This window comes from Carassius auratus, chromosome 25 (genome assembly GCF_003368295.1).
Source record: "Carassius auratus strain Wakin chromosome 25, ASM336829v1, whole genome shotgun sequence".
Classification (NCBI taxonomy): domain Eukaryota; kingdom Metazoa; phylum Chordata; class Actinopteri; order Cypriniformes; family Cyprinidae; genus Carassius; species Carassius auratus.
Window position 1 is genome coordinate 6,323,230 of NC_039267.1, and position 22,064 is coordinate 6,345,293.

The following is a 22,064-nucleotide window of genomic DNA, read 5'->3' on the forward strand; positions in this document are numbered from 1 at the left end:
CAAAGATCAGGTACATCTGACCAAGTGATTTCTCACAAATCAACCTAAAACATCAACTTTGTGTCAGAAGTTAGTAAAGTTAAAACAAATAAGACAATTATTAAGAAAAAAATTGTTATATGTTATGAATGTGAATAGAAGTGGCCAACTAAAATATTGAATGGCCAATGCTGATAAAAACATCACTTGTTTTTATTATTATATGTGAAAATATTGAACAAAAAACAATGATATTTAAATAATTAAATGAAAAACTGTTTATACAATGTTTTTTAGACCCCATCGACTTTCATTGTAAACATAAAAACACTTCCTTAAAATATCATCTCCACATAGAAGTCTGGAACAGCATAGGATGAGAAAATGAAATAATTGAAGTTATTTTAATATTGTTTAAATAATATTATTCATTTTTTTGTTTGTTTGTTTTAGTAATTTTGCTATGTGCTTTTGTCAGTTTAATTGTTTTTTGTAAGTAATTTCTATACAGCTTTAACTTTCATTTTATAAATCTTTAGAATCTTTTATGAAATTACTCATTTCATTTAGTTGCCAAGGCAACATTTTAATGTTTCCTTTTTTTTCAAGTTTCGCCAATTAGACGTTTAACTTTTATTTCTACTTAATTTCAATCACCAAAGATGATGTTTAATAGATTAAGCTAGCAATAGCAACATAAACAACATGTTAAAGAAAAACGAATGTGTTTTCTTAAGTTGGTGTATCCTCTCAGCGGGACAGGTTTGACAGTCACCGTCTTCACATGAGTTAGATCTGGACATCTGGGTTGCGTCGTAAATGCCAGGTGACTTTACAGGTTTGAAGCAAGGCAGGTTCCTACATGAAATGTGTTTGTGTGTAAGTATCAGTGTATGTGTATGTGTGTGTAGCTGTGTGAAGGAGTAATCTCCTTAAGCATACCAACTTCTGTGATAAGTTATGGCTTAAGTGTGTTTTTACAGCTTGGAAGCATAGTCCACAGTGATACGAGTGTGGGAATCCATTTTCGGTTTACATTTCTGTCTGTCTGGAGTTTAGCGGGTGGCTAGCTTGTGGCTAAAGGTACATGAAGTCAATAAGTGACTGACCTACAGACTTCACCAAACCCTGGCCAATTAGTTCATTCCACAATGCTTCACATTCTCATGCCCTGTTGTTTACAAAAGTTTTTAAGGGTCACATCCCATAGTTAAAGGTCAAGCTGCCTTAATCCTTTGTGGAATATCCTGCTAACCGAGAGGCAATTTTGTTGCGTTTGCCAAAACAGCAAACAGTGTTTTTGGCCTCAAACGTTGGCAGAAAACTTTGTGGGCAAGCAAGACCTTACATATGTAGCGCCTGAGCTTTTTTCGTATACAAAAATCCATAAAAACAGAGGTAGCCGCTAATCTTGTTAGCGTTAAATCCATTGAAAGTGCAAATAGATGTCTAGAAATCTTGGGGAATGTATATATACAGCGTGACCAGAGGTTTCTTTCTTCATAGAGCAGTTTTGAGAATGTGACTTTGTATAATAACACAGAAGCAGACAGAAAGAGAGAGAGAGAGAGAGAGAGAGAGAGAGAGAGAGAGAGAGATTCCAGCCCTCGTGCCCAAACCTTTGCCGCCAGACATTTGTAATGACAGAGCTGCTAGTGAGCGTGAGGAATTCGGAGTAGTTTCTTTTTCTATCCCGTCCGCATTCCCTCTCTCCTTCATCTTCTTCAACAAATAAATATAACAAAGATGACAACTTTTCACGTCTCACACTTCGGTTGTGTTAGTGTTGGTTTTCCAGGGAACCGCCGAGCATGATTTGCATTGTTTTGAATATGGAAAAAAGGTTAAACGTGCAAGGCAAATATAAGCACCTTGACACAACACGGTAAACTTGCCGTTCCTAAAGAAATGTGCTTGAAAGGCAGTGTATAATAAAAGAAAAAACATTATGACCAGCAATGACCAAATATGATCAATAAGTAAATACCAACTCTACATTTATTTGATCTAAAATGTAGTAAAACAGTAATATTGCTAACAACTATTACAATTTAAAGTAACTGTTCATTTTTTTATTATTTAATCTGGTGATGCAAAGCTGAGTCTTCAGCATCATTACTCCATTCTTCGGTGTCACATGATCCTTCAGAAATCATTTTAATACACTGATTTGGTACACATGAAACATTTATTTCTTCTTCTTCTTCTTATTATATTATTATTATCTATGTTGAAAGGAGTTGTGCTGCTTAATATTTTGTCCTTTGAATATTAGAAAGTTTAAAAGAACAGCATTTATTTGAAATAGAATTCTTTAGAAACTTTATAAAGGGTTTGGTGTCTGATACTGTATTTACACTGAGATTAAACATAAGTAATATGCGATTTGTATAGAGTGTAAATCGCATGAATAATCGTGGACAGATTTCGAGAAAACTGCTTTTGCCAACAAGCTTGGAGGAGAAAAAAGGTGCGTAGAAAAAGTAGTATAAGTATCACCTCACAAAATATGGCCAACAAAAATCATTTAAATAAGATGAAGATATATATCGATAGAGATAGAGAAGAGCTTCAGTGTTGCTCTAACGGGTCTGTAGGAGCCATCAGGATACAGAAAGAACATGACAATTTCTCCATTGTTGTTCTCTTTCCTTCCTGTGTTTCCTGTGTCACCCCTTTGTTTCCATTTCTATGTGTTCTTTTGTTGCAAATACACATGCCACACTGAAGCAACACAAAAACTCTCTTTTTCTCACTTTTGTATTACTACTCACACTGAAAAATGTAGCTAAATGAATATCATCGCAACTTTTAGTCAGTTACTCCTCATCACTGCATACAGAATCCATGTATATGGCTTATTGTCCCTCTCTTTCTCTCTCAGTCACACACACACACACACACACACACACACACACACAGTAGTGTGGGGGATGGGGGACTCGTGTGTTGATGGATATCCTCCTCCCTCTGTCTTTCAGTCTATTTCTCTGTTTCTTTTCTTTTCTCTGTCTCTCCATCTCCTACTTCCTGTTCTCTGGCCACATTTGCATGTGAATGGGTCACTGGGTGTGATGGCTGTGCTGAGTGATTGAGATCATTGTCTCAAGCATCTAACTAGCACTGTTAAAGGTGCTTTTCTTCCCAGCAAAACCACACTGTCTGCGAGAACACTTTCAGAATCTACCAAGCTGCAAACCAGCCAAGAGTGATGTTCCCGATTTAAGGAAAAATCACAAATGGAATCTCACTTGATTATATGAGATGAGTTGGAGATGTTTTTCTGGAAGAAAGACCTCACGTGTCTTCTCTAAAGTTTAGAGAGATCTTAATGTTGCAAAATAATTCTAGGAAGGATGATAGGAGAAGAAACAATTTGAGACAAAGTTGATATAAAACATATCTCAGTATACTTTGAAGAGTTCTCAGTGTTCTTAGGAAAAGTTCACCCAAAATGAAAAATGTCTGAATATGTGCTCACCCTTAAGCTATCCATCCAAGATGTAGATGAGTCAGTTTCCTCATTGTAGCAAATTTGGAGAAATTTAGAATTGTATCTACTGCTCAGCAAGGGTTCCACTGCAATGAATGGGTGCCGTCAGAATGAGAGTCCAAACAGCTGATAACATCTCGATAATCCACAAGTAATTCACATGACTCCAGTCCATCAATTAACATCTTGTAAAGACAAAGCTGGGTGTTTGTATTAAACAAATACATCATTAAGATGAATGTAACTTAAAACCATTGCTTCTGGTTACAATATGAGTCCTCTATCCAAAATGCTAATTTCTCCATTAAAGAATCATTTCATCTGAATCAGGAGAGAAAATGCTCAGATCGACCAAATTTACAAGTGAAACAGACCATTTCAAAACGAATATGTGAGAGGATAACAGGATGGACTTTTTCACCACAAAAAGCATTATTATCAGCTGGACTCTCATTCTGATGGCATCCATTTGTGAGTCAAACTACATCTTGGATGGCCTGGGGGGTGATAACATCAGCAAATTTTTCATTTTTTAGTGACCTATTCTTTTAAGAAAGAGCAACTTTACCGTAACAATTCCCACCAAATGGTACGGTACCAACCAGAAACTTGTGTCTCCATCGGATGAGAAACCACAGAACATTGGCTGCCAGTCATGTGTTGTATGTATAGACTGCGGTAAAGGAAGTAGCTGTTTCCTCAGATGTCAGATAAGCGTTCTCTCTTTCTCGTGTCCCATCCACTTAACTGTTTGGAGAGCGGTTCACTCTGTTGTGATTGCAAAGCCCCCCTCAGAGCCCAGGTTCACCCGTCCTAAACCACAGAGGAAGCAGTTCTCTCTTTATATCGCTTTCTACATCAATACCAGACGTGTCAAGCGCAAATGGACGGATGTTCTTTTTGTATCCTTTATTCACATTGAAACAACAAATAAACTCATTTATTTCCTATTTCCAAAACATTTGTTTTGTATTTACCCAAAAGGTAAAGTTTCCAAGCGTCTTGCCCCAACACGACAATAAAAAAAATAATTGCACGGGTGGCGGCTTAAGCAGCTTAAAAGTGAAGAACACTTCACATGCTGTCATTGAGTCTGTCCAGAGGGCTTAAGGTGAAAGATTCAGACTTGCAATCATTGCAGTCTTGGCTATGGAAGGGGTTAATGACTCAAGCGTAACAGATGACAATAGGCAGAGGTTGTCTCTCCCTTTGTGCTGGAATTCTGCTGGCAGACTTAAATGACTGTCTGGGTTTCATTCACTCATGTTACAAACTTACTAATAATAGGCCAGCAGGTTGCAATGACAATTTGCAAATGTAAATGTGGAATATTATAAAATTAGGTCTGGCATTAATAACGTATTAATACATGCAGTTAATTGATGTTGCTAGAACATTTACCCACGTTGTGTATAGCCTACAAGTCACATCTTATTATTTCATTCAGAAATAAGCCTAATGCTGACGTAAAATGTTTACAAACATTATATAGTCTAGACTATTTCATTTCTCCTAACTCCACAGCAAATCTTTAAAATTGAACAGTAGGCTATTCAGATAAGAACAATAATTAAAAATGTAAGAAGCTATGCTATATGACAAGCCAGAATGAATTCATTAAGGCTAAAATGAAACCGAAACCAATGCTGGGTCTCAACACAAAAACAAATGTTTCCGTATTCGTTATGTAGCTATTTGAATGCCAAATATTACTTATGAAAAACCTGGTTTTGTAGCCTACTTCACTTGCATTCCAATGTCCACGTAAAGCAAAATGTGTGCACAGATTTTTACTACATATTTAAACTGAGCAGTATGTTTTTTTCCATATGTTTGACCGACTGTATTTTATTATGAAAATGAACAGGCTGCACTGTCAAGTAAGCAATGCTCAACTGTGTAGGGTGTGCGGCGCAATCACTTGTTTTTTTTTCCCTTCTAACAATGGAAACAACTACTCCTAGTCATATATAGATAATCAAAATTGTAAAAGGTTTTCTTTTATTTGTGTACATTCACAATAAAAACAAATCTTTGTGCTTTTATAAAATAAAGAAAAATAAGATGCCACTTTCTGCCGTCTTGGTTTCCTTTGCATAAACTGAAACTCTGCATTGCTACTGCAATCTTACTTGTTGCAAAGTCTTTCTTTCGATTTGTTAATTTATTATTTAAGTAAAATATATTTTTCGTATAGGCCTATTTATTCGTTATATAGCCTAGCTGCAGGTGTGTGATGTTATGCAACCTGAATCTTCATGTTCTGTTGTTTGCTGCTTTTTGCATATGTAAAATGAATCCCTGGAAAACAAATGTTAGTATTTTTAACAGGTCACAGACACTTATCAATTTTAATTTAATTCAATTATAATAAAAAACGGTTAATAATTGGTTAAAGAGTGTCGGTTGTAGATTACAAGAAATAACCCTACTTCTTGTGATGTACACAGCTCTTCTCCAATCATTTAGTCCATTTAACCCTAATTTCTGCAAGCTCACAACCACCTATCTCTACTTTTAAGTGCAATGCATGTCACAAAATCAAATCCACTACTGATGGATAGAACCAATTCCCTGCCCTACATTCTCTCTTTTTCAATAATCTGTTAGACTTCGATGTAGGATCACAATATGGAAGGAAAATATGTTACTACTTCTGTTATATTGCAACTTTTAGATGCTATTTATTTTGATTTGACCCAAAGATAAAAATAAAATAAATACATAATAAAAGCTTTAGTAATATTAATAATCAAAATAAAATGTAACTTTTATCGATTAAAAACCCATAACAAAAAAAAAACTCAAAACAAGTCAAAATAAGTCACAAAAAAAAAAAAAAAAAAAAAAAACTGAAAATCTTATATGACAAACAGCTAGATAAAAGCAAATGTAAATAGTTAACAGTTGATCAGAAATGTTCAAGACCAGCCAAAACTAATTGTACCTTTAATTACTGGACACACAACTACAAATGCACAGACACAAATACAAAAACAATTCAGCTGTCATCCTCAATAGCACACTTACTTCACTGCCTAAGTCTTAGTCCAGTCTCATGTCCAAAGTGTTCAGTCTTGCCCTCTCGTCATCTATTTGTATCTGCACTATACAATTACAGCTGATCACAGGGACACATATCAGATCCCTGAGAACCAGACACACCAGCACTATCAAAGATCCTAATCAGTCTCAGCCATAACACTACCGCCACTGTGCTCCTACTGCCGAGTCTGCGTGCGTGGCGAGGGGCCGGGGGTCTAGAGAAGCGTGAAAGTGGAGAGAGATTTTTTTTCAGCCCTCCCATGCACTTAATGACTGTACCTGCTGGGCTATCATGAACAATAATGCTTGCTGGCAAAAGGCAAGTTGCCAGCTCATCTCTCCTTTTCTGTCTTTCTCCTGGTGGAGAGCACACTTGTGTAGGCTGAGGGTCCTACAGACTTCCGGTCACATAGGGAGAAATATGAATTATCAGCAGCCAAACAAAAATGGCGGGCACTTACAGAACACAAAATTGCTTTCTAAAGAAATATTAGCACAAGAAACTATTATTTTGTAACCTAAAAACAATGAGAGGAAAAGAAAAGTAGCACCTTCAGTTCTATGTAAAACGCCTTCGGAAAAATATTCTACTGTAGGTTGCAATGCAAGTCATAAATCAAACCTTGCTTAAAGGGACATATCATTTCCATCGCTCTTACATAAGACATACTCACATGCAAAGCTCCCTCCTCAGTGCATCTTAGCTACAAAAATCTCATTAAAAAACAATAATGGTGTTGATTAGGCTGATGTACTTAATATTTGCAAAATATATTTGCAATAACTTTAATTTGCAATGTACTGAATAGGTGCAATGCAATTCAGAGTTTTTAACTTAATTCTGCAAAAATTCTTTTTTTGAATCAGTTCAAACGTTTTTTTGCCAATACTCAACAAAAAGTGTCTGTGTGCAATTTAAATTTTCTTTTGTAAAAAAAAAAAAAAAAAATGTTTACAGGTAAGCATCTCTTTTCATTATGCAGGTCTATAGAAATTATAATTTTATATATGGATGAAATGATGGTTCCTCGTGGGGAAAAAAAGGATCAGGATATATTTCCAATTTCATCAAAAAGATGAAAAATATATTAACATAAAAGACAAAAAATATGTAAATGATCAAATAAAATTCTAACACTAAATAATATAAATAACACCAAACAACATATAGTAAGACTATATGATTGACTGATTTTTTATTTTACTTTGTAACAATTGCTGTTTGAATGAAAAAAAAAAAAAAATCAGATCAAATATCAAAATATATAACCAAAAGAATGAAATATAGATTTAAATATAATAATATTTCAGCTGCATCACCCAGCCCTAGTTTGACATCACAACCACAGCTGCCCGTTTACAAATTTATGCATATTTAGTATTTAGCTACTTAGCCCACCCTGACAAATTAAAGTATAAAGTACGCTGGAAGACATAGGTTTGACAATCATAAAACAGAGGTTATTTACAAACCATATTTAAGGTAATGTAAACTGATCTGACTGAATGCCTCACACCAAAGGCATTCAATATGCATTGAAATGAAGGACTGAAACCCACTGACCCACAGATGTGAGAGTGCAATATGGCACATTTCCTCTGTGTGTGGGTGTGGATTTGACCAGGACTCTGCTTTCAGTCCAGACTTGGCCCCCAGGCCCTTTTCTTCAGGGCGAGACGCCCCGATCAGGTTTCAGAGCCGTGTTTGAACTGTCTCAGCTAAATTACACAGTCAAACACAATGTAGCAGTCATCACAGACCTAAAACACGGACATCCCTCCACCGACAGGAAACTACACAGGGATTCAGACACCACATACTTGATACGAATGTCATTGTGGAAAATGTGTCTGCATTTCTATGCAAAATTATATAAAAAGGAGGAGGTCCTATTTCCTTTACCGCAAAAAAAGTTTGACATGGACATTACGTGGCAGATCAATAAAAAGACTAATAATGAGCTAAATCAATAAGCTAAATACTGACATTTAAATATATACTATTAATTTTTGTCTAAACAAATTAAAAATAAAACACTAAATCATTCATCTAAAAATAAAAACTAAAAAGCTTAAAAGCTAAAATACTCTAATGAACAGAAAGAAAATTTTATATTGATTTTGAGATTTGCTAAAGGTTACATTCAGTGTTTAAGCTAATTTTAAGTGAGCATTAGATGATGGAAAAGGGTACTAAAATAAGGGTAATGATGATTAAATATCCATTCTTGACCAATGCATTAAATTACTAAACACAGAATAATAATATATTTTTTAATTATAAATATTTGTATAATTAAATTTACTAAACACCTTTATTTTTATTCAATATAAATAAATAACATTTATTTTTTGTATTTATAAAAACACTAATAACCGATTCTAGTTATAGACCAAAATACCAAATAAATACAATTTATTATCTGCAAGACAAATATAGTCATAGCTAAACAAGACAAACCTTGATGGCTCTGAGACATCAGCTGAATTGAATCACCAGAGAGTTTGGCTTGTGTTCTGAGCACAGGAATCTTGACCGAATTTTACAGTACAGCGTGAATAAATCAAAACAATCTTCGACAGCATCCACACAACCCAACTTTAAATTGAACACAGCTCCCTTATCGTTGGAATTTAAGTGGTTCTCGGAAGGATGCATCACTAAAGTTCGCACCGCCTCATCTTTCTGCACTGACCCGGACTTTGTTTTGGCAGATCTGATGACAAAGCAAGTCAAAATAACGCGAACGAAAACACCTAACTCTTTTTTTTACACCAGCTGCTTTTGGAGAAAGAATCCACTAAATTATACATGACATCAAGCATTTCCAGTAAGAAAGAAGACAGAAAAGGAATTCCCATTGGATTCTCGCCATTCCTGCCCCAGAGCTACATTTCACAAGCTCTGAGATCATCCCTCCTTCACCTGTATCAATCTGGGCACTAAGACGATATCTTGACAGGTACTGGGCACAGAATCCCACAAAAACACCTGGCTGGGCTCAAGAAATTGACCTTATTTGGAGAACGGTGGATCTTACAGGGCTTGTCTGTAGGTCATCTGTCTTGACTTTCCTTATTTTATGCCAACATTTTGATCGACTGCCGTTTTATATGAGAGATGTTCTGCACTGACTTCATCAAGAACAGGGCAGGTTTGGTCTTGAAGAGTCAGACTTTTGATTACAGACTAAGTCTAGACCACTTTGCAGGACAGGGCTGTCAGAGCTCAGTTTTGAAACATTTGAAGGTATAGTTCACCCAAAAATGTCGTTTCAAACCACTTTTTATGCCACCTTGGTTATGGAAGTATCTTTTCCAATCATTTTTCCTATAGGTTTTCTTTTTTAAGTCTTGGGAAGTGGAAAGCCATTAACCGAATCAACCCGCTACGAGTTGAACCACAACATAAAACAATTTGATTTGAATCATAAAACAAAAAAAAAATCTGGAAAAAACATATACATACATAAATGTACAAAACAGTGCACTTAAAGGGACAGTTCACCCAAAAATGAAAATGACCCCTCCCTCACCCTCAAGTCACCCTAGGTGTATATGACTTTCTTTTTTCAGATGAATACAATAGTAGTTATATTTTAAAAACTGGCCTGGCTCTTCCAAGTTTTATAATGACAGTGAATAGGGTTTAAGATTTTGAGGCCCAAAAGATGCATCCATCCATCATATAAAAGTACTCCGCACAGCTCTGGTGGGTTAATAAAGGCCTTCTGAAGTGAATCTGTGTGTTTTAGTAAGAAATATATCGATTTTTAAACTTTATAAACTGTATTTTCTAGCTTCTGTTAACTGTTGTGTGCGTGTTCACAAAGAAGAACAAGATGTGTAGAGTAAGCTCCACTGGGAAGTAACGAATGTGGAAGTACAGAGTACAAGAGTACAAAACACTAGATTTAGCTAAAAATCTGTTCCCTACGGAAAATATTAATAGGATTTTTAATAACAGAATCTGACAACATTGGACCCCACTGACTTTCATTGTATGGCCATTTTTCAAACATTTTCTTTTGTGTTTTACAGAATTAAGAAAGTTTGAAACAGCATCTAGGCGAGTAAATAATGACATCAGTGGGCAGCTTATGATGATCACTAACAAAATCTCTTGCAAATATACTAGGAAAAAGAAAACAATTTGCAATTTTTCTTGTATTTAGGCTTCTTTCAGCTCCAATCCTTCCAGTAGCACAGTCTTGCAACATCATCTTACCTCTCCACCCACTGCCTTTTCATATCATTTCTTAGCCCATTTCTTCCAAATCCTCTCTCATGTGTTTGTTTTTCTACCTCTACATTTTTCATTTCCCTTTTTCAGGCTGACATTTCAGACATCTTTCTATTCTTAACTATTGACTCACAGCTCATCAGACATATTTAATCATAAATATATCAACCACTGTCAGCTCAGAGTGTGTTTAGTAAAAACACAGACGGATTTACATGTTCACAAAGAGTGTTGATGCATTTGAGGAGACACACCGCAAACAGCGAGGGATGTGGGATGTTAAACAGCCACAGGGCCTGCAGGACAAAGGCACACCGAACGTGAGAGCACAGACATAAAGAACTGAATGTATTTCTAAACTGATCCATTGGCTGTTGTTGCCTTTGGCACTGATGAAGACAATGATCACTCTCTTCCTTTGTGAAGAAACAAAAGCAACCCTGTTACCCATCTGAAATCCTCAGGTACCAAAAAGTCTCTGGCGATCAACATCATCAGAAAAAGAAAAAGAGTCTACAAAGTGAGTAAGTGCAGGTAACACAAAGGTTAAAGGTTAAGTCCTACCTATCAATATCATCTTGACTCTTGGGATTAAAGTGTTGAACGGTCCCTCTCACGCTGTTCATTCCATCGGAGACCCGGTTAACCCTTCTGGAGTACAGGCTGAGACCTCCGTCCGTCATGTATCTGTAGACACACATGAATGCTGGTTCAGCACACAAATTGCAGGTCTAATGCAAAGTCTTCTCTTTAAATGAAGCATAAACAGGCCGTCTTGTGAGATGGTACAGTTAAAAATGTAGCGAGACGTTTTAACAAAAGCAAATATTTTACACGATGTTGCCACCGTCTGATGATTTATAATCTACACTTGTCCGGCTCCTTTGACGGCATGCTGTGTCTGCACGTTCACATTCATAACAAATGCATTCAGTAAACTACAAACAGAGGAAAGACATACATTTGACAGTGTCTCAAGAAATCAGCCCACATCATTTTAGATCTTGCCATGGATTGTACAGGAAATACACAACATACATACACAACATACATACAAACATATATACTGTATATATATATATATATATATATATATATATATATATATATATATATATATATATATATATATATATATATATATAGATATATATATATATATAGATATATATAGATATAGATATAGAGACACACACACACACACGTAACATGTAACATAACATGTAAAATCCTCAAAGCCAAGATATATTGTTAAACAACATTGTTTACATAGCCGAATCTTACAAATCCATATATCCATATTATATATATATATGGATATATGGATTTGTAAGATTCGGCTATGTCTGTTGACTCTTATGGTGTGCTATTGTGATCTTACTATAAGTGCTTATCCATGTTCTTACTATCCCTTAGGACACACCGCACTGTAGTTGTGGGTTGGACTGCTGGCAGAAGTGGACAGGTGAGTTGTGTGGGACAGGACTTAACCTGAGGTACTAGTTGAATGGGTGTTTACTCCTCTAAACCGTTTAAGCGGATGTTCTGAACAGGTTCTCTCAAAAAAAAAAAAAAAAAAAAAAAAAAAAAAAAAGAGTAATTTTCCCTCTGGGGACAAGCAGTATTAACCAAACACTTCAAACTACTGCAGGGGAAGAACAGCGCTGATGACAGGGTGATCCGATTCCAGATGAGCTCGATGATTCAGGTTAATGTGATTTTTACCATATAACAGATGCACCTCTTGCACAACAGAACAACAAATTCAGCCATAGGACAAAATAATACTGAATAACATCTTGTTGCACTTGTTGCCTGAAATCCCCTGGAAATTTTAATAATAATAATAATAATAATAATAATAATACTTATTATTATTATTATTATTATTTAGTTTTAGTTTTATAATAATTTTAATTAATATAATTAATAATTTTAATTAATACATTTGTTTTGTTTTATTTACAATAATCTTTTTTTTGTGATACAGAAGGCCTCATGATGAATTACGAACAAATTCCCAAATTATAATTTACTAATATTATATAATTAAAAGTTATTCTTGATGCAATTTTTTTTTTATAAAGAGATTAATGTATTTTTAACAATATGTAATTTAAAGTAATTTCAATGTCCAGGTAAAAATAATATAACCATTATTTTGAACATAAATTATGTGGTAGAATCCAAACTATTTCACTATATTTATTATTAGATTTAACAAGAAAATGACATGTTTTATCCTGTAAAATACATTTTGTACTGTTAAACTGTCCTGTTTATAAAAGTAAAAAAAAAAAGTAAGAAAAAGGTAAAACTTTAGTTTAATGATCAGTTCTTACTCTTAACTATATGAGCATGCATATTACTAGCAGTTTGGCTGTTCATCAGTATTTGTGAAGCAAATATTAATGTCCTTATCTGCACCATATTCTAGATACCTTATGCATTCGTGAATATCTGTGTATGTGTGTGTTTGTGTGTGCGTTTCATCTTGTTTAATCTAATATAATCTAATAAATGTTAACATACAGTAACATTAACACTTTTTGACTATCACATTCTTAAGCATTTTCCCATTATCAGCTTTGTTGATCGTAATGGGAGTGAGTTAGTTTCGGTTGTTAAGTTTGCAGATGTTCACAGATTCTGAAGATGTCTTAACAGACACGCATCCTTTAGCTTAATCTCTCATTTCCTGCGGTGAAGCAATCAGGTGACGCCCGGAGCGGCTGACTAACCTGTCGGACACGCTAATGATTTAAATAATTCACTTCAGGTAATTAAACAGTACATGAATCATCAGGTGCGATTCAGAGCAGAAAAATCGGAAGTCAGTAAATATGAATTTCACAATCGTGTGCTTGCTTAATCATCATTTTCAAAACATCTATCAAAGGTTTAGCAACTAGTGGGGCGAAGATATTAAATTTGGTCTATTTTGTTTATTGTAACTGTAAATGTGTTTAGTAGATTTACATGATCATTTAGCATAGGCCTACTAATTAAACTGAAGGATTCAAATGTATTTTCTTTTAGCATATATCCTCTGTGACCTTTGGCAACAGTCTTGTCACAGAACATGTATTTGGTAAATAATTGCATGGTAGTACCATCATCTGATACGATCAGTGAACTATAGCAACATCATTGTACTTTTTGTAGAGGTTATCTATGATTGTGAATAGTGTCTGCAAGTAATGTTATGACTGGACAATATTTCCTATTCTTTAGTTCTCTGACAGGTGTTTCACTGGGAACAACGGCTTCTGTTTAACATTGGTTACTGAGTAACAAAACTTGCTAACATTAGTTCAACCAGTTAAACACTCTGCCCCAGTGAGATTATTCATATGCCCTGACCTGGTGACCCACTGCAAGTCACTCAACATCAGTCTTGACAGACATTGTACATTAAAATAAGAAAATTACTCCTGTTTTCTAGAACATCAATTTTTTTTTAAAATATTTTTTTTTCTCTGTTGACATTTCCAAGGCAAAATAGGCTAGGAAAAATACATGATAATAATCGGTTCTTGTTTTGTACTAATATTTTATATAAATATTTTATAAAATTTTTTATTATAAATAAAATAAAACGGGTTTTACCAAGAAATTGCATCTACATTTCTATGATTACGAATAAATTAAATTTTCAATTTCTAAATCATTAGAAATCATCTACATATTTTTATACAAATCAGTTAAAAGGTTTTACAAATAATATAAAAAATAAATGTTTTATTAATAAATAGCATCTACATTTCATTTGGATTAAATTGTTTCTCATCCAATGTTTCTCGACAAATTAATTGGAGTTGTAAAAAATAAAAAAAATACAATAAAATAATCAGGTCCCTTCCTACACATCTACTACATAATAATTATATTTAATTATTTTATTAAACAGTTTTTGATTTGAATAAATATATATTTTTTTAGTTTAAGTAATAGCATACACATGTCAAATATCACTATAGAAACTGATTCAGATCCTGTTTTTTCCTACAAATTATATACTCAGATTTACAAATAAAATAAAATTAATGTTTTATAAAAAATAAATTAAGTTGTTTCTCATTCTAAATGTTTCTAACTGTTTTCCTGCCAATTATTTACTCAGTTTTAATTAAAATGTACATTAAAAACAAATTGGACCAAAAAAAAAAAAAAAAAAAACCCTGAACTAAAAAAAAGACAGAATAAAACTTATTCTTGATGGATATAAACAATACTCTCTCTACATAATCTCCCACAAAACATAGTTAATTGCTTTGTATGTTGTCTGATTATTCAAAAATGTAACTAAGTTAAGCTAGTAAAAAGGCACTAATCCAAACCAAGACATCAGGTTTTAGAAACCGAATTTGCTGTAAGTACCCAATGTTGACTGCGCTTCAAAATCCATCCATATATGGTCTAAGTAATTGGCCTTAAAAGCTTTTTCAACTATGATCGAATGTCTCGCAAAGATTTTCTTGTGGTGACAGAATCACTCTACTGGAATTCAGCACTGAGCAGAAGGAATATGAGAATCCAATAAAAGGTGCCTGTCTGATTCCTGTTTGAACAGGACTGGGGGAAGATTATGCACGACTCTGTGTGTACACTGCTACATGTGCTGTGTTTGTAGATTTCGTCGCATTTCCAAATTTGGATGGAACCTCATATCTCTTCCACAGGGTCAAAAGGTTGCACATTTTCAGATATTCACCCACTCTCAGGATTCAACCATGAATATTTCCCATGACCCCTGACTCCCGTCTTCTTACCACAGGCTACATGTTGCGTTTTCATGTCCTCTTGACAGACATATGAACGAAATAACTGCTAACATGAAAAAGCTTTAGGGGCTTTTAAAGTATTGTTGCACAATAGTGACACCCTAATGTACACATTTGTGTCAGGAGCTGCTTCGAGCAACATACTGAAGCAGACGAGCTTGGTTTGTGATTGTATGGTCCAAAACAAGGGCCACAGTTCATCCACACATACTGTAATTTGCACGTTGCCACAAACCACACCAGTAGACCAGCATGCAAGCAATACTGGCAGAGCTCCTAGTGAACGACACAATGAAAGAGCGATGGGAATAAAGAAAGCTGGATCGGCGTTACATGATTACATGCTAAAAAGCTGTGGCTAACCGCTCATGGGACACAGTAGGAATTCAGCGCAGGGCGCGTCGAGCCACTTTGCTACACACACACACACACACACACACACACACACACACTAATACTGCATCTTCTGATATAGAGTGCTAAATGGACATTATAACTTCTTCACATTATGTACATCTTTGTAACTATCAACAAAATCAAAAAAAAAAAAAAAAAAAAACTTTTTGTGGACTGTTATAATGAACATGAAAGCTACAGTATTTTTGCAAGTATGACTGTCATCTTAAAGAAAATAATGGTTAAAAAGAAATGGCTATAGTAACATTTGTAAGTTGTTTGGAAGTAACGCATTCACAATAAACTATAAAAAAGGACTAGCAAAAGAGCACCACCCAGAGGCAGATGTACAGACATGCATTCTTACCTGTACTTTACCTGCATCATTTATCAGAAAAATAAAACACAATTCTATTTTATATATTTTTTAAAACAGTGTAATCAATATTGTATTTACCAAAGACAAGTATGAATCTCATCAACTAAGAGTTTTTAAGCATTTTATATTTATTCCAAAATAATAACTCAAGGCAGTAACAATTTAATCAACATATTTTATTTGCGGACTTATGTTCAGCTACTCTTTTTAAAAGTTAACTTTGAACTATTTGTGAATTTCTAGGCGCAGCATTCATCAAAGCTTGGAAATATTGGTCACAGACGTGGAGATTCACTTACATTTTACCAAGCTGATTACTCACTAAAACTCCCACAGATCATGTTTTTATGTCATTTTAAATCTTATTTTGATTTAACAAATCAAAATATCAGTAACAAAGTGTGTGAGTCTTTTACTTACCTTTTAAACATACTCTTGCCATTAACGCCATTATACGGTTCATTCAGACTGATTTGTGAATGTTGAACACGCACGAACACAAGAGGCAGGATTTATCGCATTAACCAATCACAGCCGATCATAACAAGTCATATCCAATCATATCGCGATGGAGGCATTGCTTCCGCTCACACGACATACACTATTTTTTTAGTAGATGACACAAATGTAACACTCAAACACACCATCAAACCACACTCACCCACTGGTGACAGTCTCCATCTTCATGCTCTTGCCCAGGACGTCTCCATCACTCATGTACCCCGCTGTTTCCATGGCGCCGCCCTCCAGCTCCTCCACCTTCTCTGAGAGTTCAAGGGCGCAGAGGACTCTGCTGTGCGTGCAGGTCTGATGGCTGTGTGTGTGCTGCCCACAGCCACTGCCATGCTGTACGAATGCGTTTCCTGAAGAGGGGGCATCACCAGCTTGAAGGCGAGGGCTGGATGAACCCAGTCTCCATGGCAGTGCAGAAGCGGGGCGGGAACTGAGGGCAAGCAAAGCCCTCCCATTGATCGCAGTAGTCACGGTGCTGTCAAAGGTCGTCTCCAGGGTGCTGGCAGGTCATAGTGAGATATCAGAAGTTAATGATGGTATTTGAATGGTGTAAACTATAGGTCTCATGGGCTATTTGCCACTTTGGTACAGAAAATTAAGCTGAGAATGTGAATTTTTCTTGTATCTAAAATAGTTTTGGAGTTTGTCCCTATTCTCTGTCATTTAGTGGAATGAACAGCAGGGTCATTCTCAAAAATGAATTTTATTAACCATTTATATTTTCAGACATACAAGTTTTAAATCTAATTTTCTCCCATAAGAGGTGGTCTCTCTTAAAATCTTGACTTGAAAAAGGTTTGAAACACCACTGACAACCACCAGCTGAAAAATGACCCCCCCCCCAAACAAATAAAGATTTTTAAAAAACACAATAAATAGTTAATAGTACATGTCAAAGAAGAGGTTTACAGGATAGTTTATTTTTTTTATTGAAAACAGTATAATTGAACAACTTATTAATTGCAAGAATGTTACAGAATTATTTCAGTTTTCATTTTAAATTGAAGTTTAGGTTTCAGCTATTTTGTCATTTTTATTATAATCATCATCATTATTATAATACATTTTCTATTTAGCTTTAATATACACTTCAGCTTGCCTTTAAAACAGCAGCATTTCTCATTTTTAAGTTTTTTCTTTTTTTTTAGTTTAAGGATTTCATATAATATTTATATTCTTTCACCAAAGAAAATAAAACAATAAGAGTTTGGAATGACATAAGGTGAGTAGATAATGACTTTTTCATTTTTGGGTGAACTATCCCTTTAAGAAAACAGAAGATTTCTCTTAAAGCAAGCAAAAAGTAAAAGCATCACTGAGTTTCTGGGAAAATTTGGCATCCTGTCAGGACAGGGTTTCACTGGAATATTAAAACAAGCTTTTTGTCCAGCATTAACAGACACTAGGTGTCCCCCAGCCGATTTCACGGCAGCTTTTGTACCCTGGAAGGCCGAGACACGCATCAAACTGATCACAGCAAAGACAAAAACCCGGCACCCCCCAAATCAGCTCCTAATGCCAATCAAACTGTCTTCCTCAAAGCCATTTAGAGTTTAACAGTTTGCAAACCCCCAGAGATAAAAGGGTTCACACACCCGGAAACAATGGGGAGCTTTCTGAACTGTGCTGTGATCTCTGTTCCCAGTCATAATTAATGTCATGTTGTACTTCAACCCTACTGAACTGAAGCCATTTAGAGTCTGACCATGAACTAGAAAAAGTGCAATGAGAAGCAGTTACCACTAGTGGGACTCCCTTCTGGTTGATAACCATTTTAGACTCGTCTCTAGTTTCCATTGAAAAATAAAAAAATGGAAGTTACAAAGATGCACTTACATTAAAAGGGCTAGTTTTTTTAATGTTATAAAAGCAGAAAAATGAAGCTTACAATTTTATAAAAGCACTTCACTTAACACGTGCACATTATTTGAGTTATAAGGCTTTTACAAATAATAATTACAACCTCCCAGAGCCGTGTGGAGCACTTTTTATGATGGATGGATGCACTTTTTTAGGCTTCAAAATCTCAAACACCAGTCACTGCCATTATGAAGCTTGAAAGAACCCGGACATTAAATTTTACTCCGAATGGATTCGTCTGAAAATAGAAAGTCAAATACACCTAGGATGGCTTGCGTGTGAGTAAATCATGAGGAATTTTTTAATTTTGGGGTGAAATATCTCTTTAAGAAACAAAATATTTTAGATAAGAAAAACAAACTTTGACCACTTTCAGCAGGCAGAAACACACAAAATATATAAGCAAAAATAAAATCATTCCAATGTTCTTACCTGTGACTGAAAGGAGTCGCCCCCCGCAGACTGGACATGGTTTCTTCTAGGTTTTGCCTCAGATCAGCGATGTTTTTGACAGTACGTAGCCTCTTGGTTTCAGAGTCCTCACCTGAGGAAACAGACTCATCAACAAAGTCTGCAAACAGCAGCTACCGTAACTCTAGCGCATGTCCAAACACACATATTCACACATCTAAAATGCTTCAAAAAGCCTAAACCCTGAGGATCATGGGATAAAGTAAATGAACCAATGCTGCATTAGCATCACAGCTCTAACTCTGCCTCTTATGCTTGTGAAGTTAAATCTCCTAGCATTCTGTAAAAGAGGTTTTTGTTTTCTTGCACCAGTCCTAATGAACGAAACGTTAGCCAACAGCTGCTTATAAATAAACACACAGTGTATGCCATAGGTGAGAGAGGATTTGGCAACTCGGATTAACGGCTGTTTACTGATCCTGAGGGGTCCACAAGGGGCTCAGGAGGAACAGAGCAGACTCACACACATTCGCACATGATGTAAAACGTGTAAATGAATGAGTGCCATGGTAAAGTACACTCCCGCAGGCTGTAAAATCCATAAACAACCTCTTTTAGAACTACTCGCTGAAGCTAATGCTAACTCTTTGTTCACTAGGCGCTACTTGAGTAAAAACAGACTACTTTCCTCTCTAACGGCTTTAAATATAAACTGTTTCACTTAAAAATGGCATTTAGATTGATTTTGGTTTGATTAGGAAGAGATGAAAGTTCATAACACAATGCAATTAGGCATTTTCAACACAAGGAGCGTTAGCAGACATTAGCATAAATGTCTATATTGTGTCTTTTAAGCTAACTGCTGTCATATTTACTAAGCGTTATTAGTGCTAAAATAAATCTAATTAAAACTTTAAACATATATAGTTCAAACTAATAAAAATTACAAAAACAACAAAATTACTCAAAGTAATTATAAAATGTAATTAAAAAACATCCACAAAAACTGGAATAGTATATCAGTTATCCTAATATATCCCTGTTAATAATAAAGTCAGAGAAGAACAGATCACTCAAGCTGTAGCCTGGCAGGTAACATACAAGCCAAAAATTGCCAAAAGGGGGACTACAGCACCTAATAACAAAACCATCATCTTCCACAGTCATTTTTTCTCTTTTAACCCAACAGTTTCAGATTTCAGCTAAGAAAAAAGACAAGACTTTGTTAAGAAGAGAATTGCAGAGATGTGACTTGTGGATGTGGCACAAATGCTAATATAAAAGACACGGGTCCATTCCTCCTATCGCTACTGTCTTCAACTCAATAATTTAGATTTAAGGTGTGCTAAAAGCATATTGGGTAACTCTTTAAAACAGATAGTCGTCCAACACACCCATCTACTTACATCCATGCTTCTCAAAGATATCCAACATGGTTAGAATGATCTCCTCATTAACACGAGCAATTCCATCCCACACACAAGAGTGATGGCTCAAATGGAGCTGACATACACAGCTAAATGTGTCAACTTCCCCTTCATTCAAAACCCTTGGTTGAGTGTGTTCAGACAGCCATTTAGAAGATGCTGGAGGTCCTCCAGAACTGTCTACACCCCTGAACCTGTCCTTTCTCCCGAGACTGGAGCAGTCGTCTGAGGTGTCCTCATAAGAATCATCTCTTGTTCCTCCTGTTCTGAGAGGAGATGCCAACTGACTATGACTTCCTGCTTGGTCCATTGAGAAAACGATTTATTTAGGTTCGCTTCCAGTGATGCAGGTCTTTAGTCTTGGTTGCAGAAGACAACTTCACAGTGCTACTAATGTCCCGAGCTTTTCTTTTTTGTCTGGTGGCAACGTGTCCCTGACTCTCCTACGCTTCTGTTAAGATGGATAAATGGACTGTCTGACACTTTCTAAGTTGTTTTCCAAGAGAATGTGCCGACTGATTTGTGAAAGAAGCTCTTGTGACTTTTGTCCTGCCTTTTCCTTTCCTCCATGGAAAAGAGAGGAGAAATTAGAATACAGCTCTCATGTCTACACCAGCCCAGGGAACTTCCCCTGTGGAGAAGAGTTTTTCTCTCTACACAAAGTTAGACTGAGACTGAGAAGGACACACACACACACACACACACACACACACACACACACACACACACACACACACACACATGCTGGTAGGCCTTGGCAACTCCTTGACATCCATAGCCTTTTACATGCAGATGAGTGCTGTTTTGTTTTCTTGTTCACTCTCAGACCGGCCTGACATTGGCCTCAAGAGTGCTCACTTATTCATAAATAATCAGAGACAGTAAACAACCTTGTCCAAACTAGGCATTAGCGTTAGGGAGTAACTACCTAGGAGTAGCAAACACTTGTTCAACACAAAATGCTCAGTAGAATGATATAACACTGTTTTGCAACAGTCCAGACTGTCTTCTCTTTCAAATCTAACACAGGAATATCAGAGACATTTTTAGCAAACTGTAAGTGATTCACTGAAACAATTCAATACGAATCTAGCGCTGTCAAACGATTAATTGAGATGAAATGCATCCAAAATAAAATCTATTTGTCTGTATACACAGTACACACACATATATTGTGGAAACAAAAACTTTTATTTTGGATGCGATTAATTGCAATGAACCATTTGACAGCACTATATGAATCGCTTCAAATATTTACTGTGAATCGCTAATATGACTTTCTATGAAACAGCGAAATTATATTTTGCAATGAATCGCTAAAATACTGTAATGATTCGTTATGAATCACTAAAAAAATATTAACTGTGAAATATTGAAACAATTCACAAATCTATTATTTGTGGCCTTGAGTAGCAGTTCATCTGATTTCATTTTTGTGGCGAAATATTAACGGACTTGCATGTTCTTGCATGTTCTCTAGTTTTATTACCTTCAGTTTCAGCATAGCTTCCCAAACACTATTAGTCAAAACTCA

At 35.5% G+C, this 22,064-nt stretch overlaps 1 protein-coding gene across 5 annotated transcripts in view; it reads right to left on the bottom strand.

Moving 5' to 3' along the window:
- LOC113043126 (neuron navigator 2-like) overlaps positions 1-22,064 on the bottom strand; it is a 62,725-nt gene that overhangs the window by 27,317 nt on the left and 13,344 nt on the right. For all 5 annotated transcript variants that reach the window (XM_026202313.1, XM_026202312.1, XM_026202316.1 and 2 more), the window contains exons 10-12: positions 19,125-19,236; positions 16,981-17,331; positions 11,325-11,447 (exon numbers count right to left, since the gene is read on the bottom strand). In XM_026202313.1, the coding sequence (XP_026058098.1) occupies positions 11,325-11,447; positions 16,981-17,331; positions 19,125-19,236 (586 nt within the window). The remainder of the gene's footprint in view (positions 1-11,324; positions 11,448-16,980; positions 17,332-19,124; positions 19,237-22,064) is intronic.